The sequence below is a fragment of the Anomaloglossus baeobatrachus genome, chromosome 5 (genome assembly GCF_048569485.1).
Source record: "Anomaloglossus baeobatrachus isolate aAnoBae1 chromosome 5, aAnoBae1.hap1, whole genome shotgun sequence".
NCBI lineage: Eukaryota > Metazoa > Chordata > Amphibia > Anura > Aromobatidae > Anomaloglossus > Anomaloglossus baeobatrachus.
This window is the reverse complement of record NC_134357.1, coordinates 121,160,946-121,179,859: the sequence shown is the minus strand read 5'-3', so window position 1 is coordinate 121,179,859 and position 18,914 is coordinate 121,160,946. Positions and strand designations below refer to the sequence as shown.

Genomic DNA, 18,914 nt, shown 5'->3' with positions numbered 1-18,914 from the left:
TATTTTTCAAGAAAGGCATCCAGGCTCTGCTTAAATGTTAGTAGTGAATCCCTCATTACAACATCATGCGGCAGAGAGTTCCATAGTCTCACTGCTCGTACAGTAAAGAATCCTCGTCTGTGATTATGATTAAACCTTCTTTCCTCAAGACGTAGTGGATGCCCCCGTGTTCCAGTCGCAGGCCTAGGTGTAAAAAGATCTTTGGAAAGGTCTCTGTACTGTCCCCTCATATATTTATACATTGTGATTAGATCCCCCCTAAGCCTTCGTTTTTCCAAACTATATATAGTTTATAAAATATGCATGTTTGCTTATGTGTTCACCGTATATATTTGCATCTTCTTAAATGAATAAATAAAAGCCAAAACAAGGGTTAAATCCCCTGTGGGGAAAAAAATCCTATAGACCTTGGATCCTTGGATACCTTGTGTTAACCCCTTCACCCCCGGCCACTAAAACACCCTAATGACGGGGCCATTTTTTGCAATTCTGACCAGTGTCACTTTGACAGGTTATAACTCTGGAACGCTTCAACGGATCCTGGCGATTCTGACATTGTTTTTTCGTGACAAATTGTACTTCATGTCAGTGGTAAATTTAGGCCGATATTTTTTGCGTTTATTTGTGAAAATTTAGGAAATTGTGCGAAAATTTGGAAAATTTCGCAATTTTCAAACTTTGAAAATTTATGGCCATAAATCTAAGAGATATGTCACACAAAATAGTTACTAAATAAACTTTCCCACTTGTCAACTTTACACCAGCGCAATTTTCGAAAGAAATTTTTTTTTCGTTAGGAAGTTAGAAGGGGTCAAAGGTCATCAGCAAATTCTCATTTTTCCAACAAAATTTACAAAATATTTTTTTTAGGGACCACATCACATTTGAAGTGCCTTTGAGAGGCCGAGGTGACAGAAAATACCCAAAAGTGACCCCATTCTAAAAACTGCACCCCTCACACGGCTCAAAACCACATCCAAGAAGTTTATTAACCCTTTAGGTGCGTCACAGGAACCAAAGCAATTTGGAAGGAAAAAATTAAAATTTTACTTTTTAACACAAAAATGTTACTTTAGCCATAAAATTTTCATTTTTACAAGGGATAAAAGAGAAAGTGCACCCTACAATTTACTGTGCATTTTCTCCTGAGTACGCTGATACCCCATATGGGGTAAAAAATCAATTGTTTGGGTGCACGGCAGAGGTCGAAAGGCAAGGAGCGTTATTTGAATTTTTGAACACAAAATTAGCTGCACTCATTAGCGGACGCCATGTCGGGTTTGAAGACCCCCTGAGGTGCCTAAACAATGGAGCTCCCCCACAAGTGACCCCATTTTGGAAACTAGAGCCCTCAAATAATTTTTCTAGATGTTTGGTGAGCACTTTGAACACCTGGGGGCTTCACAGAAGTTTATAACGTTGAGCCGTGAAAAGAAAAAAAAAAATTTTTTACCACAAAACTGTTGCTTCAACTAGGTAGCTTTTTTTTTCACAAGGGTATCGGGAAAAAATGCACCATAAAACGTATTGTCCATTTTCTCCTGAGTACGCAGATACCTCACATGTGGTGGAAAGTAATTGTTGGGCGCATGGCGGGGCTCAGAAGAGAAGGGCACCATTTGACAGCAAAATTGATTGGAATCATTAGCGGACGCCATGTCACGTTTTTAGAACCCCCCCCATGGTGCCTAAACAGTGGAGCTCCCCCACAAATTACCCCATTTTGGAACTAGACCCCTCAAGGAATTTATCTAGATGTTTAGTGAGCCCCTTGTACCCCCAGGGGCTCCACTGAAAGTTGATAACGTTGAACCGTGAAAATTATTTATTTTTTTTAAAAAAACATTTTTAAATTTTTGCAGCAACAAGGTAGTTTTTTTTTTTCTCTTTTTACAACGGTATCAGGAAAAAATGCACCATAAAACGTATGGTGCAATTTTTCCCGAGTACGCAGATACCTCGCATGTGGTGGAAATCAATTGTTTGGGCGCATGGCGGGGCTCAGAAGACAAGGAACGTCATTTGACTTTTCAAACGCACAGACGCAGTGCACTGATCGGCCGTTGCAGGAGGCACGGTCGGATGAAATACAAAAAGCGCTGGGGATACGAAAAAAAAAAAAAAGTCACGCCAAAAATTGAGCAGGGATGTTGATCCGCGCTCAGCGGGACGCACGGACAGATGCAATACTTTTTTTTCCGTATTCCCGACGCTTTTTGTATTGCATCAGTCCGTGCGTCCCGCCGAGCGCTGATCAGGGATGCACATAACGGATCGGCATCCCTGCTCAATTTTTGGCATGACTTTTTTTTCCGTATCCCCGATGCTTTTTGTCACGCCAAAAATTGAGCAGGGATGCCGATCCGTTATGTGCATCCCTGATCAGCGCTCGGCGGGACGCACGGACAGATGCCATACAAAAAGCGTCGGGAATACGGGAAAAAAAGTCCCGCCGAAAACTTACCACGGATGCAGATACGTTATCTGCATCCCTGATCAGCGCTCGGCGGGACGCACGGACGCATGAGGTGTAAAAATAGAAAGGGGATAGAGGAAAAAAAGAAAAAAAAAAAAGTTATACTCACAGTACCCAGAGGATTAGCAGGAGGAACAGAAGGCAAGGAACAGCTTTACAGCAGCAGCCAGCAGGCAGGAAGGTGGACAGCTCAGCAGAAGACCCAGGAAGAAGGACCCAGCGATGGAGGCAGATGTGATCGGCCGGTGAAGACAGGTAAGAGGACGTCGGGGGGACAGCAGAGGGGGAGGGGGACAGCAGAGGGGGAGGGGGACAGCAGAGGGGGAGGGGGAGAGCAGAGGGGGAGAGCAGAGGAGGGAGATACCGGAGGAGCTGCAGAATAGAGATCACGGGGGAGGCCGGCAGATTGGGATGTCGGGGGGCAGACTGGGATGTCGGGGGGCAGACCGGGATGTCTGGGGCAGACCGGGATGTCTGGGGGCAGACCGGGATGTCTGGGGGCAGACCGGGATGTCTGGGGGGGCAGATCGGGATGTCGGAGGACAGATCGGGATGTGGGGGGGCAGATCGGGATGTCGGGGGGGCAGATCTGGATGGCGGGGGGCAGATCGCAGGGGGGCACGGGCAGGGGCCATTACGGGAGCGCGCAGGAGCAAATCACAAGAGCGCGCAGGGGCTGCAAGAGAGCAGGGGAGGAGGGATACCGGAGGAGCTGCAGAATAGAGATGGCGGGGGGCAGATCGGGATGTCAGGGGGGCAGATCGGGATGTCGGGGGGGCAGATCGGGATGTTGGGGGGGCAGATCGGGATGTCGGGGGGGGGGCAGATCGCAGGGGGGCACGCGCAGGGGCTGCAAGGTGAGCACAATACTCACCGCTCCTGCGACGTGACGTGACAGCAGCGGCAGCAGCAGCGGTGGCGTAGGTACCACTAGTACCAGCCAGTGCTGCACACTGCAGACATGTTGGGGGAGGGTCCCCAGACCAGCACAGGCCTGGGGAGGGCGGCCACCGGCAGATCAGACCGCCCCACTGCACACTGATTGGAGCGATTGCGCGTCATCGCACGATCGCTCCAATCAGTGCTGCAGGGGGGGGCCACGGTGTCTGCTTGCTTCCAGCCAATGATCGGAGCTGCTGCAGCCCCGGTCCTAGCTGGATTTTACAAGATCACACTATTTTTGGCATTTTTTTTTGCCGAAAAACAGCGTGATCAATGTGATTGGCGGTTCCGATTTGAACAGCCAATCACATCGATCGCCTATGGGGGGTGGCGATGCCACCCCCCCTGGGGTCAAGCAAAGGTCCCCTGCTGTAAGAAACAGTAGGGGACATCATTTGAAAGCCGTTGCTATGGCCACGGCAATCAAATGAAATTTAGGCAGTAAAATTACGTCCCTGGTCGTTAAGTCACGTTAAAATAGGACGTAATTTTACTGCCCGCGGTCGTGAAGGGGTTAATATTCGACAAAATGGTATAAATTTGTAGACTTTCTTAGCCGCTTGGCACAAATGGATATGACTGTGCATCTGAGTGCTGCAGAATCAGAATCAGGAGCTGAGCCTTCTCCGCATGCTGCAAATGCAGGCTGTATTATACAGCCGGTATCTGCCCTGTAATAGCAGTGACCACAGCTAGTAGGAATTAAAAGGAGACAATGATTTTCACTATATTCAGCAATACTGCAGTGTATAGAACAATAAAACAAACAATCATAGGTTCATCTTCTTGGAGGGCACTAAAAAATAAACAAAGAAAATAATAAAATGAATTATAAATATAAAAAATATATAAAAACACTTTATATAACCAAGAAATAGTATAAATAAACTAAGGCATGTATTTACATTTGCCTTTATGCTATTGGTTTCTAAGACTGCCCTCTTGTGGCGATATTGTAGAATTTACATTTTTTTAACCAGTTTTCACCCAGTCTTTCTCGCTCTGATTCTTTGCTATATTATTTGTCTTGCTTTTATGAATTTTAATGCTATATCAATAATGGATTATTTTTAGTTGATGTAATAAAGTTTACTTTTTATGACTGGCCTTCCACTAGTCTACATATGAGTGTGTTAGGTCTGACAATCACCCCCTCAAGCCCCGCACTACACATAAGACATTGTATCAGCGTTTCTTTACACATATACATATTTACATATTAGATAGACACGGTAACAGTGGAGAATTGGATTTTCTGACCAGTAGCTTCAGACCCCCAATAATTTTGGGTCAAGGTGACATAGTAGTAACAAAACCCTGGAGAACTGGATATATGAAATGTAATAGTTGAGTTAAATAGTATTAAAAATCTATTTTACTCATACTGCCATTGACCCCAGAAAATAAAATTAAAGTAAAAAAATAAAATGTTGCTGATGCAGGCTCAGTTAAATAGAAACACACCTGACGTTGCCTACGGGGATCACATGAAGGGTTTCTACAACCTGCTAATATTACCGCTAATGCTGGACGTCTGATCCATGTATGATTAGAGGCGGGTTTCACATTTCAGAAAGCAGACCCAGATGATGTAAAGGAATTTACCAGGTCAGTCCTGCTAGATCCTTATATCATAGCACCCCCTAGTGGAAGTTTGATGTAGCGCATTGCACTGGATTGTATCATTGATGTATCAGCTTGTTCATTCCTATAAAACAATATGCTGTAGAGTCGATAGTAATAATCATCCTGATGACAAACTATAAGTGAAATAAAATTCTACAGAAAAAAAAATAATGCAAATATTTTTCTACAGTAAAGGAAACCTTTGGTAATACACAATAAAAATCTAAAAGCGGCTCCATAGACATAATATGTGCTTTACTATAGGTATTTCTGGCTTTAGATCTACAGTTCTCTCTTTTTTTCTCCTTAAATCTATTCTTTCTATCCCAAACACTTACTTAGCCGACCTCCACTTACTCTATCCCCTTCTCTCTCATTTCTTATTTCAACCGTAGGGAGAAAGAGGCATGCCGGGGATGCCAGGGAAACATGGAGCAAAGGTATCTTTCTAGAGCAATGGATTGTAGTTTAACCCTTGATTCCCAGTGTACCTCTCAGCTGACTGTCTCTGTGCATCCTCCACTTACCTCCATCACTAGCACCCTCTCCTCTGTGTCCTGCTCCTCACACATCATCAATAGTCATACTGTTCATACCACCTTCCACCCCCTCTGTGGTTCGGCAACCCTAATTTTCATCTTGTATCCTCTTTTTCTTTAGCAATCCCCCCTGATTTCTGTTTCTGAAAGTTGAGAGGTATGACCCATCCCTTCCTTTAACTTTACCTTCCTTCACATTCTCTTCCATATTCATGGACCATTCTACCACTTTAGTTTGTCATCATTATTATTCATCCTTCCCACTTAATCATTTCCAATAATCGCCCCACACCTATGCCTACAGTATATCCCTAAATGTTGCATTAACAATTGGAATATTACATATGTGTATAATTTTACCTAGCTTTTCCTACATGTAATAGATTTTGAAATTGTATAAAGATTGCCATTATGTGGAGATGAGAAATGAAGTCTATCATGACTTGGCTCTTTCCATGGGGCTCCCATGATAGGGGGATCTCCTCTAGTGATCTAACATCAGTTGGAATCAACTTAAAGGGAATCTGTCAGCAGGTTTTTGCTACATCATCTGAGTATCATCATAGTATAATGTAGGCATAGAGATCCTGAATCCAATGATGTATCACTTAGATTACTGGCTGCAGTCATTCTGACACAATCAGTATTTTTAGCTTTAGTCATGTTGCTGAGCCCAGTGAACTCTTCCCGCCCACACCAGAGGAGGGGACATGCTGGACTTCTCTGCATGTGCCAGCTTAGTGTTATGCTCACCACCAGAGTTGGTACTGCGGCGAGCAAAAATGGACCCACTGGACCACAGAAGACCCCAGGTTTACCCTTTTGTAGGTTAAGGTCCGGGACTGTGGCAGATGACCCACAGGACAGGGGCAGACACAGGAGCAGACAGGACAGAGTCTCAAATGTAGACAGGGACCACGAGGGTAGCTTGAGGTGCAGACAGCACAGGCAGGGAGGACAAGCAGAGTCTCTAGCACAAACAGGATAGGACAGACTGGCTTTAATAAAAGGGCAGCAATGTGCACATGCTCTAGGAGCCCATCGCCCAGGCCCCAGGAGGCAGGAGGAGGCACCCACATAGCGCAGAGACACCATACAGCATGAAGGGAGCTGGCTGCGTCAGGGACTGTCAGCGTGTCCCTGCATGAGGAGAGAGCGAGGAATGCAGGGACGCAGTGCTACAGCTAGACCTAGCAATAATAAGCACCAAGTGATAAAGCTTTTAGTGTAAGTAAACAACAGCACGGAGCCTGATAAGAGAGGCAGAGTTGATTTTTTTTAACCCCTACAGCATGCAGCTTAGATAGTAAAAACCTGCTGACAGATTCCCTTTAAACCCCATTTCAATTCTAAAACTCTGGTTTTCTGTAACCACCGATAAGAGGAGCTCACTCAAGTCCTTTGCTAGGTACCTAAACGGAAGCTCATGTGGCTGACATGGAGCCACAAAAGAGAGGGACACCGGCCTAGACAAGCTACAACTCTTGCCTTAATAGATAAGAACCTGTGCTGAGAAACGTTCCCATAGGTAGCAAAAACTTAACTTTAGGATCATATAATGGATATGTGGGTACAAATAAGCATCCAAATGTGTTGTGTAAGGATGATCCCAATGGTCCGACAGAATGAGGATGGACCATAATGTCCAAACTGGCCAATAGTCTCTTAACCAACACTCAACAGCCTAATATGACTCTTACAAGGCTGATCAGTTCACATTTGGAGGCTGCAGCTATCTGGTACAGAATGGTTTGTCGAACTGTGAATGTCAAACTTCTGAAACTGTCTTACATGGTTAGGTGTATGGTCGTGTTAACCTATACAATTGGGCACTTTAACTACTATGTAAGTCCTTTGAGATTACTGAAAATCTATGCAGATCAGAGGTTGCATTAAAAGGTCCATCTCTGAGGTGTCTGTAGCTGTCCGAATCTTAGCATTAAACTCTATTGCTACTATTCACTTCTAGCTCCTGGTTGAATTTCTAGAATAGGTTTTTTTATAGGTTGATTTTATTGTGCTCTAAAGAAACACATTATTCAACAGGCCCTGATGAATATGCAGGTTGATCTGCGGGCATCATATAATTGAGCTGGGGGAGCTGAGCAGATTGATATATGGTTTTGTAGGGGAAGATTTAGCAAAACTTCAAATGTATTTATTCAGAGCTCGACTTATGAGTCCAGAAAAAGCTGTTTGTATTTTTCACCAAACTATCCTGCGGGCAGACGTTTTCTGAAAGTAGACAAACCCTTTAATTATGTTATAAAGTGCAAGTGCAACTTAGATTAACAGAACAGTCCAGCATCTACCCTAAGGGGCCCTTTGCACACTACGACATCGCAAGCCGATGCTGCGATGAAGAGCGCGATAGTCCCCGCCCCCGTCGCAGCTGCGATATCATGGTGATAGCTGCCGTAGCGAACATTATCGCTACGGCAGCTTCACATGCACTTACCTGCCCTGCAACGTCGCTCTGGCCGGCGAACCGCCTCCTTCCTAATGGGGTGGGTCGTGCGGCATCATAGTGACGTCACACGGCAGGTGGCCAATAGAAGTGGAGGGGCGGAGATGAGCGGGACGTAAACATCCCGCCCACCCTCTTCCTTCCGCATAGCCAGCCGGGACGCAGGTTGGAGATGTTCCTCGCTCCTGCAGCTTCACACACAGCGATGTGTGCTGCCGCAGGAACGAGGAACAACATCGTAACATCGGTCTTTCCAAATTCATGGAAATGACCGATGCTACACCGATGATACGATTACGACGCTTTTGTGCTCGTTAATCGTATCAAAAATGCTTTACACACTACGATGTCGAGAGCGACGCCAGAAGTGGGTCACTTTCGATTTGACCCCACCGACATCGCACCTGCGATGTCGTAGTGTGCATAGGGCCCCTAAGACAAATCGATGCAGTTTGCAGAAATCCGTACACATTCTGCCAAAACATCATAGAACTAATTTTTTGATTTGCAGAAATTTTTGGAATAACCTTGTTGCTTTTACTTGAACTGAGCGATTTTATTACTCGGATATGTCATGGCAGCTTTTACCCCAGCAAAAAGCGTTTTTTCTTTTTTATTTGTTTTTTTTTATAGAAATGCCTTTGCATTATTATTATTATTATTATTGCGCCATTTAGTCCATGGCGCTTTACAAGTAAAAAGGGTATGCCTAAAAACAAGTACAACAATCATTAACAATATAAAACAGACAGGTACAGGAGGAGAGAGGACCCTGCCCGCGAGGGCTCACAGTCTACAGGGAATGGGTGATGGTACAGTAGGTGAGGACAGAGCTGGTTGCGCAGTGGTGTACTAGACTGAGAGTTATTGTAGGTTGTAGGCTTGTCGGAAGAGATGGGTCTTCAGGTTCCTCTTGAAGCTTTGCATTGAAAATCATACATGATCAAGGGACTGTCATGGCACATATTGAGTCAATGTCTATGTCTATAGGCATAGTCATCTTTATGCATGAAATATTCCCGGTACATATGTCAAACAGTATACAGTATGTATAGGCTTTGTCATGAGAGACACATTCAACTATATAAACCTTTGCCATTCCTACATGATGTGGTCTGGCAATTAAAAACGTAAAAGAAAGTGTCATATACTGATGATCAAAATATGTTTCCCATACACACCAGTGCATACGAAGAAGTCACTGACTTCTGTGGAAACATTTATAAAAGTAAAGTGTGGTTCTGGGAGTGATATTAAAGAATAGCTGCAGCTTGGATTATGGCTAATTGTTTTTTCAAATTAGGAGTTATAAATGCTTGAAACTCATCCCTTAAAGGGTTTTATCACTTTGAGACTTCAGAAGCACGCTGTTCCTTTGCCCACCCGCTTCCTGATTGCCGGGAGGACGGACACTGTTGATGATTGACAGTTCAGAGAGGCAGTGTGGTTCAGCCATGAACTGTGCGGTCTGATGCTACTATTAGGGGCAGCCTTGCCCTCTGTAGCATGACTAGGTCGTTGAATAGTGTCTACGTCATTACTAAATAAAAGCATAACACTGAGTGATGATGGAATAAATGGCCTTTTATTAATTACAACGTGAATTGGACAGAATTAAAATAACATTTTTCCTGAGGTGATCCTGAATGACCCACCAACATTGGGCAGTGCTGAGTACAACACTCCCCAGCTGCACAGTTTCAGTGCGAGGATAACCACAACTGTCCTAGTACTAGCCATATAACAAGTTTCTGTTCCCCAGGAACCGTCCACCTAATAGTTAAGAGTCACCAAACCTCTAATGTGACCAGGCCCCAAATAACCAAGGTCATCCCAGTCCTGCATATTTGCAGGTACAATGACAGACCAGTTTCCAAAATATTAACAATATTACCTCGTGGCTTGTGTAACTTATTACCAAGTCATAAATAAGAAATAAATCACTTACTCCCGCTCTCACTGGAAATATGTGTCCGACTGCTCATATCGAGAATCATAGCAACACGCACACCACATAGAGTGATTCCCGACTTTTGTCCCAAGCCTGGTCAACCCATTTAAATGGGAAAACAGCGTTAATATCAGTCAAAGGCTATAGAGAACAAAAGTAGCATTATTTTTTAGCATTATTTTATATTCACGGACAATCAGTTTACTAGAACTTATAAAACATGACAGTGTGACTGCACTATAACAGTGGGACCATGTTACTCATTTTCATGACCATGCCTTGGAGAGGAGTGTCAGAAAAAAGGTCCCTTCTTATATGTTTCAAATTTCACATAATTCCACTCACTGTGAAGCAAATATCTTAGTTCTCCTGGTTTCTTTCATCATGATCATAACATAATGCCCCGGACATATTGGGCTACCTGATCTCCAAGATCTTTGCATTGATCATGCAGGTAATAGGAGTCTCTTAGTACAAAAGAAATATACCATGAGTCATCCCAAAATTGCCTTTCTGAGAGAACTTGTGCGTGAAGCCAGATTTTAGGATATGGGAGACTTCTATTAATCTTGGCGGAGAGTTTAAAGGGGTGGACCGAAGTCCAAAGTAATTTTACTCCTAAATCCCTATTTAGTGCCATAATGTAAACTATTTGGTAATATACTGAATTTAAAATTCCTTATCCATTACTAACAACACTATCTGCTTTTCAATTTTTTTTATTTCCTGTCTGATGATGCTTTGATTGAGAATCCCAGTGCATGCTGGGATACTCAAATGAAGCGTCATCAGGGGGAGGAGGCTGTGGACATTGAAACTAAGCACCATCATTGACACTCTTTTCAGAGGCTGGGCTAGTCCCTGCATGCTGTGCACTGTGCAATGTATACAAAGATAGTGCGCTCTCTGTTGCCGGCTCAACTAAGCAGTAATGAACCAGGAGGAGAACACACTGTCAGAATACCTGGCATGCAGAGACCAGTAGCATCTTTTTCAGTGGCATCACTTTTCTGGCAACAAAGAAAACGTTGGTATTATGTTGATCGTACAGTGCACAGAGCAGGGTCTAGCCCTGCCCCTGAAATGAGCATCACTGATGGCGCTTAGTTTTAGAGAAGGGACAGAGGCTGCAGAAATGACCAGAAATGATGCTTCGTTTGAGTATCCCAGCATGCACTAGGATTCTCAAGGAGTCATTAAAAAGGAAGTGAAAAAAAATAGAAAGGCAGTTAATGTAAAGAGGGAATGGTAGGGAATTTTTAATTCAGGGATATTAGAAAACAATTTAGATTATAGCACTAAACAGGGATTTAGAAGGAAAAATACTTTGGACTTCAGACCACTCCTTTAACTTCTATGTCAAGATTAGGATAGTTTTAGTGAAGGATCTAAACATAGATGTAAGTAGATAAATGTTTATAAGTATATGTATACAATGGCAAACATAAGTAAATGTATTAGCTTATTGTACTTACTGTGTATCACAATGTAATTAAATTACGCACGCTTATTTCTATGCATCATTTTAGGGTGAACCTGGAGCTTCAGGAGTAAAGGTAACTTTAAAATCATTTACATCTTCTTAAAAATAAAACTAAAATAAACTGTTTTCTCTTTCCATGCTTTGATTGAACCAGAAACATTGTGCTTACCTGACTCTTAGCAAATTATTCTATAGATCACTATGCTAAACATCTACTATACAACCTGATTGACGTTCTCATTGCTTAGTGTCCTAGCATTGTGTCCTTGACTGTCCAGTGCTAAATCTTTTACATTTCGGAATTTCTATCTTTGCAGCACAAATAAAAGTTTTAGTCATGTAATCATATTCTCTGCGTTCAAAAATGTTAAGCATCGCTTAAGCTAGAGGGTGAATTTCTACTGAGAACGAGGTGATGAGTGCCCAAAGAATTATTTTTAGCACTGACTTTTGTCATTTTCTCTGTGTGATAAACTACTTTGTTCTTTCGATTTAAAATATGTTACTAGATGAATAAAGTGAATTACATGAAATTCACTGAGGCTTTTTCTTCCCTCTACCAAGATCAGTGGATTAGAGGAAAAGGGCAGTAAGGGACATGTGTAAAAAGGATAGTTTCAATTAAATATTTGGAATTTGCAAAATAGCACATATATTTCTTAAGCCAGATGCCTATAGTGTCTAAGCAAGAAATATATACAGTACGTATCGACTGTGATGGGACTCGGGTGTTAAGCTCTATGTGTGCCTATGGGCGCATATCCAGCTAAACAGCATTGCAGCACGTCGCAATGCAACTCAATGTCAGTGGTATCGGGACTGGGGGCGCTTGACAGGGATGTCATGTGCCATGCCACGCACTCTGATACAGTATATACCAGTAAGGAGCCCAGGATGGGGCCATATACCAAGATGGGGACATATATATTATAATGGTTCCAGAATGGGAACATACATACCAAGATGGGGACATAAATATCAGGATGGAGACATATATAGCAGGATGGGCCCAGGATGAGGACATACCAAGATGGGGAACATGTATACCCCGATGAGTCCCAGGATGGGAGACATTTATAAAAGGATAGGAGACATATATACCAAGATGGTAGACATATATACCAGGATGGGGACATATATACCAGGATGGGGGATGGGGACATATATACCAGGATGGGGCAAATATACAAGGATGGGGACATATATACCAGGATGGGGGGATGGGGACAAATATATAAGGATGGGAACATACAGTGCCTACAAGTAGTATTCAACCCCCTTCAGATTTAGCAGGTTTGATAAGATGCAAATAAGTTAGAACCTGCAAACTTCAAACAAGAGCAGGATTTATTAACAGATGCATAAATCTTACAAACCAACAAGTTATGTTGCTCAGTTAAATTTTAATAAATTTTCAACATAAAAGTGTGGGTCAATTATTATTCAACCCCTAGGTTTAATATTTTGTGGAATTACCCTTGTTTGCAATTACAGCTAATAATCGTCTTTTATAAGACCTGATCAGGCCGGCACAGGTCTCTGGAGTTATCTTGGCCCACTCCTCCATGCAGATCTTCTCCAAGTTATCTAGGTTCTTTGGGTGTCTCATGTGGACTTTAATCTTGAGCTCCTTCCACAAGTTTTCAATTGGGTTAAGGTCAGGAGACTGACTAGGCCACTGCAACACCTTGACTTTTTCCCTCTTGAACCAGGCCTTGGTTTTCTTGGCTGTGTGCTTTGGGTCGTTGTCTTGTTGGAAGATGAAATGACGACCCATCTTAAGATCCTTGATGGAGGAGCGGAGGTTCTTGGCCAAAATCTCCAGGTAGGCCGTGCTATCCCTCTTCCCATGGATGCGGACCAGATGGCCAGGCCCCTTGGCTGAGAAACAGCCCCACAGCATGATGCTGCCACCACCATGCTTGACTGTAGGGATGGTATTCTTGGGGTCGTATGCAGTGCCATCCAGTCTCCAAACGTCACGTGTGTGGTTGGCACCAAAGATCTCGATCTTGGTCTCATCAGACCGGAGAACCTTGAACCAGTCTGTCTCAGAGTCCTCCAAGTGATCATGAGCAAACTGTAGATGAGGCTTGACATGACGCTTTGAAAGTAAAGGTACCTTACGGGCTCGTCTGGAACGGAGACCATTGCGGTGGAGTACGTTACTTATGGTATTGACTGAAACCAATGTCCCCACTGCCATGAGATCTTTCCGGAGCTCCTTCCTTGTTGTCCTTGGGTTAGCCTTGACTCTTCGGACAAGCCTGGCCTCGGCACGGGAGGAAACTTTCAAAGGCTGTCCAGGCCGTGGAAGGCTAACAGTAGTTCCATAAGCCTTCCACTTCCGGATGATGCTCCCAACAGTGGAGACAGGTAGGCCCAACTCCTTGGAAAGGGTTTTGTACCCCTTGCCAGCCTTGTGACCCTCCACGATCTTGTCTCTGAAGGCCTTGGAATGCTCCTTTGTCTTTCCCATGTTGACCAAGTATGAGTGCTGTTGACAAGTTTGGGGAGGGTCTTAATTAGTCAGAAAAGGCTGGAAAAAGAGATAATTAATCCAAACATGTGAAGCTCATTGTTCTTTGTGCCTGAAATACTTCTTAATACTTTAGGGGAACCAAACAGAATTCTGGTGGTTTGAGGGGTTGAATAATAAATGACCCTCTGAATAAACTTTTCACAATTTAAAAAAGAAAAAAAAAAAGAAATAACATTCTTTTTTGCTGCAGTGCATTTCACACTTCCAGGCTGATCTACAGTCCAAATGTCACAAGGCCAAGTTAATTCCGAATGTGTAAACCTGCTAAATCTGCAGGGGGTTGAATACTACTTGTAGGCACTGTATATACCAGGAAAAAAAGACATATATACCAGCATGGGGGACATATATACCAATATGGGGACAAATATACCAGGATGGGGGACATATTTACCAGGATAGGGGCCCAGGATGAGGGACAGCAGTACTATATGGGGGATATCACTACATAATGAAGGGAGGCACTCACACCTTTTTATAGGATTTAGAATGGTACAAGGGGCCCATACAACTGACCAACATGTGAGGGGGGCAGACCCAGGTCCAAACCCTGCATCAGGGCCCACCAGACCCTAGGTACGCCACTGTGTGTATGTGTATATATACACATATATATGTATAAAGAAAAATTGAGGTAACACAAGCTAAATCAAAAAGTATAAAATAAGCGCTACTCTGCAGGGTACAGCCCAGTAACCTAATAATATAAGTACAAAAAAGCAGAGCAGGCAGTATGCTACAGGAACATCAAAAAAGTGAACAAAATTTTAATTTGTGATATGTGCAAAAAAAAAAAAAAAAAGCAACATTTCAGCTCCAAAGAGCTTGACAAAGGCCACTTTTTGTAGTGGTTCTGGAATTTTAGAAAATACTGAAGATCATTTATCAATAAGGATCAACAAGGAATAATCATACCTGCTTGATAAATGGTGCTATTCCTTGTTATAGGTTTTGCAGCACAAATCTCATTGTTTATACAATTTACATGGTAGAATTTATACACTAGCCTCTGCACTCATATACCCGCTGACAACCTTGTACAGTAGCCATGTAGCCCACCAATATGTAACTCTTTAACTTAGAGATGGATTTTCCGTGTGCTAACAGAAATGGAAATGCAGCTTAGTAGAAGTCACATTATGTCACTCCTCACCTTAGGCAGCAAAAGGTAGATATAGAACCACTGTCTAAAATGGAGAATTGCGGATTTCATATTTCCAATCTACTTTGTATTGCCTTCTAGTAGTTAGTCTATCATTCATTTATTTACTTTTTTGAACAATGCAATATTCCAGTCCTTCTTTGAACTGACTCTAATTTCCTGATATACTGTTTAAAGTGTTGAACCCAAAACCTGATCCCATATTCCAGATGTGCCCTTACAAGTGATTTATAGAGGCCTAACAATACATTGTGATCACGAGATCTAGTCTCTCTTTTCATACACCCTAGAATCTTGTTTGCTTTAGTAGCTGCTGCTTGACATTGAGTGCTGCTGCTCAGCTTATTTGTAACCAGAATACCCAAGTTCTTCTCCTGTTCTGTAGTCCCAAGTTTACTTCCATTTAATGTATACGTAGCTATAGGATTACTCCGTCCTAGGTGCATTACTTTACATTTATCAACATTAAAAATGTCATTTGCCAAGGGTCTGCCAATTCCAACATCTTATCCAGATCGTTTTGCAATATTGTACTATCAAGTTTACTTTTTAATTTCCTACTTAGTTTGGTGTTGTCAGGGAAGATTAAGGGGTACTTTGCACACTACGACATCGCAGGTGCGATGTCGGTGGGGTCAAATCGAAAGTGACGAACATCCGGCGTCGCTGTCGATATCGGAGTATGTGAATCCTTTTTACTACGATTAACAAGCGCAAAAGCGTTGAAATCGTATGATCGGTGTAGCGTCGGTCATTTCCGTAATTTCGGAAGGACTGATGTTACGATGTTGTTCCTCGTTCCTGCGGCAGCACACATCGCTGTGTGTGAAGCTGCAGGAGCGAGAAACATCTCCTTACCTGCGTCCCGTGGCTCACGCCGGCTATGCGGAAGGACTGAGATGGGCGGGATGTTTACGTCCTGCTCATCTCCGCCCCTTTGCTTCTATTGGCCGCCTGCCGTGTGATGCCGCACGACCCGCCCCCTTAGGAAGGAGGCGGGTCGCCGGCCAGAGCGACGTCGCAGGGCAGGTAAGTGCATGTGAAGCTGCCGTAGCGATAATGTTCACTACGGCAGCTATCACAAGATATCGCAGCTGCGACAAGGGGCGGGGACTATCGCGCTCGGCATCGCTACCATCGGCTAGCGATGTTGTAGTGTGCAAAGTACCCCTAACACTTTACTATCAATCCCATCCACAAGGTCATTAACAAAGAGATTAAAAACAATCAGTCCCTGCGGTACACCACTGTTAACTATAGCCTAATTAGAGTATGTACCACATATGACAACTCTTTGTTTACTATCTTTTAACCAATTCCTTACCCAGTTGCATATTGTTTCCCCTAGTCCTTGCTTCTGGAGCTTCAGTATAAGACTGTTATGTGGCACAGTATCAAATGCCTTTACAAAGTCCAAATAAATCACATCAGCTGCATTACCAATATCCAGATTTGCACTTACCTCCTCACACAAACCTATCATGTTGGTTAGACATGACCTATCTTTCATGAATCCATCCTTTCGGAGTTTTAATGTATCATGGAACTTTCAATTACTGATCTCTGCCCATTAAAACAATGATCCAAATGAAGTTTATTTGCTTAGCTGATATATCCTTCTTTGTAAATCAAAGTTATTTTTAACCTCAATTTTAATTGTCACTGCACTTAAATTAAAAAAAATTATATGTAATTATAGGGAGACAAGGGAGACATTGGCAATGCACTCAGTGGAATTAAAGGAGAACCTGGTAACACAGGACTGCCAGGACCTCCAGGACCAAAGGTGTGTATGCTGTAAGAACTAAATGTATGGATCTTATAAGTTTACTGTCTAGAATGATCGTTGAATAAAAAATGTTAGTCTCATTTATCAAGTTCACCTTCCAGAAAATCTTGCTGTTTGGTTCAGAGTAAGACATAAGAAAAACTCCATTGGTCAAATGTTGAGAATCTAAGCTCAAGTAGGGAAGAGGACACCAATTATTTCCTTTAGAGTATCCTGCAGATCTTAGAATAAGTTGTTTATAGCTTTTACAACCTAATAAGAATGCCTATATGTCTTCTTTCAATGTCCATTAAGTTCATTCTCCTGCCCTTCTTGCTAAGTACTGACACACATTTTCAGCCTCTTCAAATTCCTTGTAGTCTAAAAACTTTGCATATTCCATTAATTTAAGCAGCGGCTTTATTAATCTTTTCTAAATTTTAAAGAGAACTAAACATCAGGATGTTCGTGTAGAAGGTGCAGCCAGTGCAGTACTGGCACTATCAGGCACAGGCTGTACATACCATTAGTGGGCAGCTCGGATGTTTAGACTTTGAAACCCATGTTTATAAAGTTTGAAAATTCATCCACTTTTTCATTGACGTGTGCACCTCTGCTGATAATGTCTGGGCGGGTTATGCACATGATTCCCGCCCCCCCCGCCGCCTGTTCCTCCGTCTCACTGGCTGTATGCAAATTTCTAATCTTCAGTTACACGGCGTCGGAGTTAGCGCCTGCGCATAGCGCTTATCTCCGGCGCCATGTTTTTGAAGCCCGCATACAGTGTTTGGTGTCTGAGAGGGCGGTGCATGCACCCTCGCTTCTTCATATCTCGTTGTGACAGCGGGAGTGCGCGCGGTGTCACAACAGGACTGGAGCACAGCTGATCTTACCGATTATCTGCAGCAGACGATATCGTAGCAGACGTTTGCTGCAGCTAATCGGTAAGATCAGCTGTGCTCCAGTCCGGTTGTGACCACGGGAGCGCGTGCGGTGTTATGATTCGGAACCATGGAAGACCACCATAAATCATTGGTAAAAGGTGACAAGAGCATTGGCAACTAATCTGGCCACCATCCCCTTACTAACCATCAACACTAGAAGTAGCCGAGGGGTGAACTAACATCTTGTGCACCGCGAACCCAGCCGGAGAAGCTAGCTATCCTAAAGGAAGGAAAGATTAATAACTCTCTGCCTCAGAAAATAGATAAAGAATAGCAAGCCCCCCACATTCAAAGACTGCGGTGATATAGGAAAACACAATACACAGATAGATGATAGGATTAGCAAAAGGTGAGGCCCTACTGACTAAATAGGACAGGACAGGAAAGGGACTGATGGTGGCCAGAGAAAAATCCTGCAAAAATCCAAATACCTGATAGTACAAAAAAGGCCCTCAGATCACTAAATCTGAACTCCGTCCTATACCAGGCGCTCTTGTCATACCAAGGAATAGAAAGCAGTAATCATTACAAATTCAAGAAGAAACAAACACATGGAGTTATAGGAGCAATACTCCAAACATAGCTGTAGGGAGCTTCCCAGCTAAGCAACTGAGAGGGAAGATCCCTGCATGCAAATAAACTGACAATAACCACAGCAAAAGACAAACTCAGATAAGAGCAAAAGAACCAAACAACAAATAAAGAGCCAAGCACTTATCTGAGGTAGATGTGGTCTGGAGCAGGATGAAGCAGGCTGGTGAACAAGGAACAACTGACATCCGGCATAGCCTGCTATCAGATCAGGGTTTAAATAGGCAGAAAGTTAGCAATGGAAACGCCCATTGCTCAACACACCTGGTCTCTGACCAATCCATTCCTAGCCACAAGAGGTAGCCTCACAGCAGCCAAAGCATAACTGACATTCACAACAGTGCGGTCACAACGAGATATGAAGAAGCGAGGGCACATGCTCCGCCCTCTCAGACACCAAACACTGTATGCGGGCTTCAAAAG

At 43.2% G+C, this 18,914-nt stretch overlaps 1 protein-coding gene across 1 annotated transcript in view; it reads left to right on the top strand.

Annotated features, from left to right (window-relative positions):
* The window catches only part of LOC142310953 (uncharacterized), a 246,321-nt gene that overhangs the window by 145,913 nt on the left and 81,494 nt on the right, over window positions 1-18,914 (top strand). Inside the window, exons 18-20 of the mRNA XM_075348828.1 lie at window positions 5,440-5,484; window positions 11,531-11,557; window positions 16,888-16,974. Of these exons, the coding sequence (XP_075204943.1) occupies window positions 5,440-5,484; window positions 11,531-11,557; window positions 16,888-16,974 (159 nt within the window). The remainder of the gene's footprint in view (window positions 1-5,439; window positions 5,485-11,530; window positions 11,558-16,887; window positions 16,975-18,914) is intronic.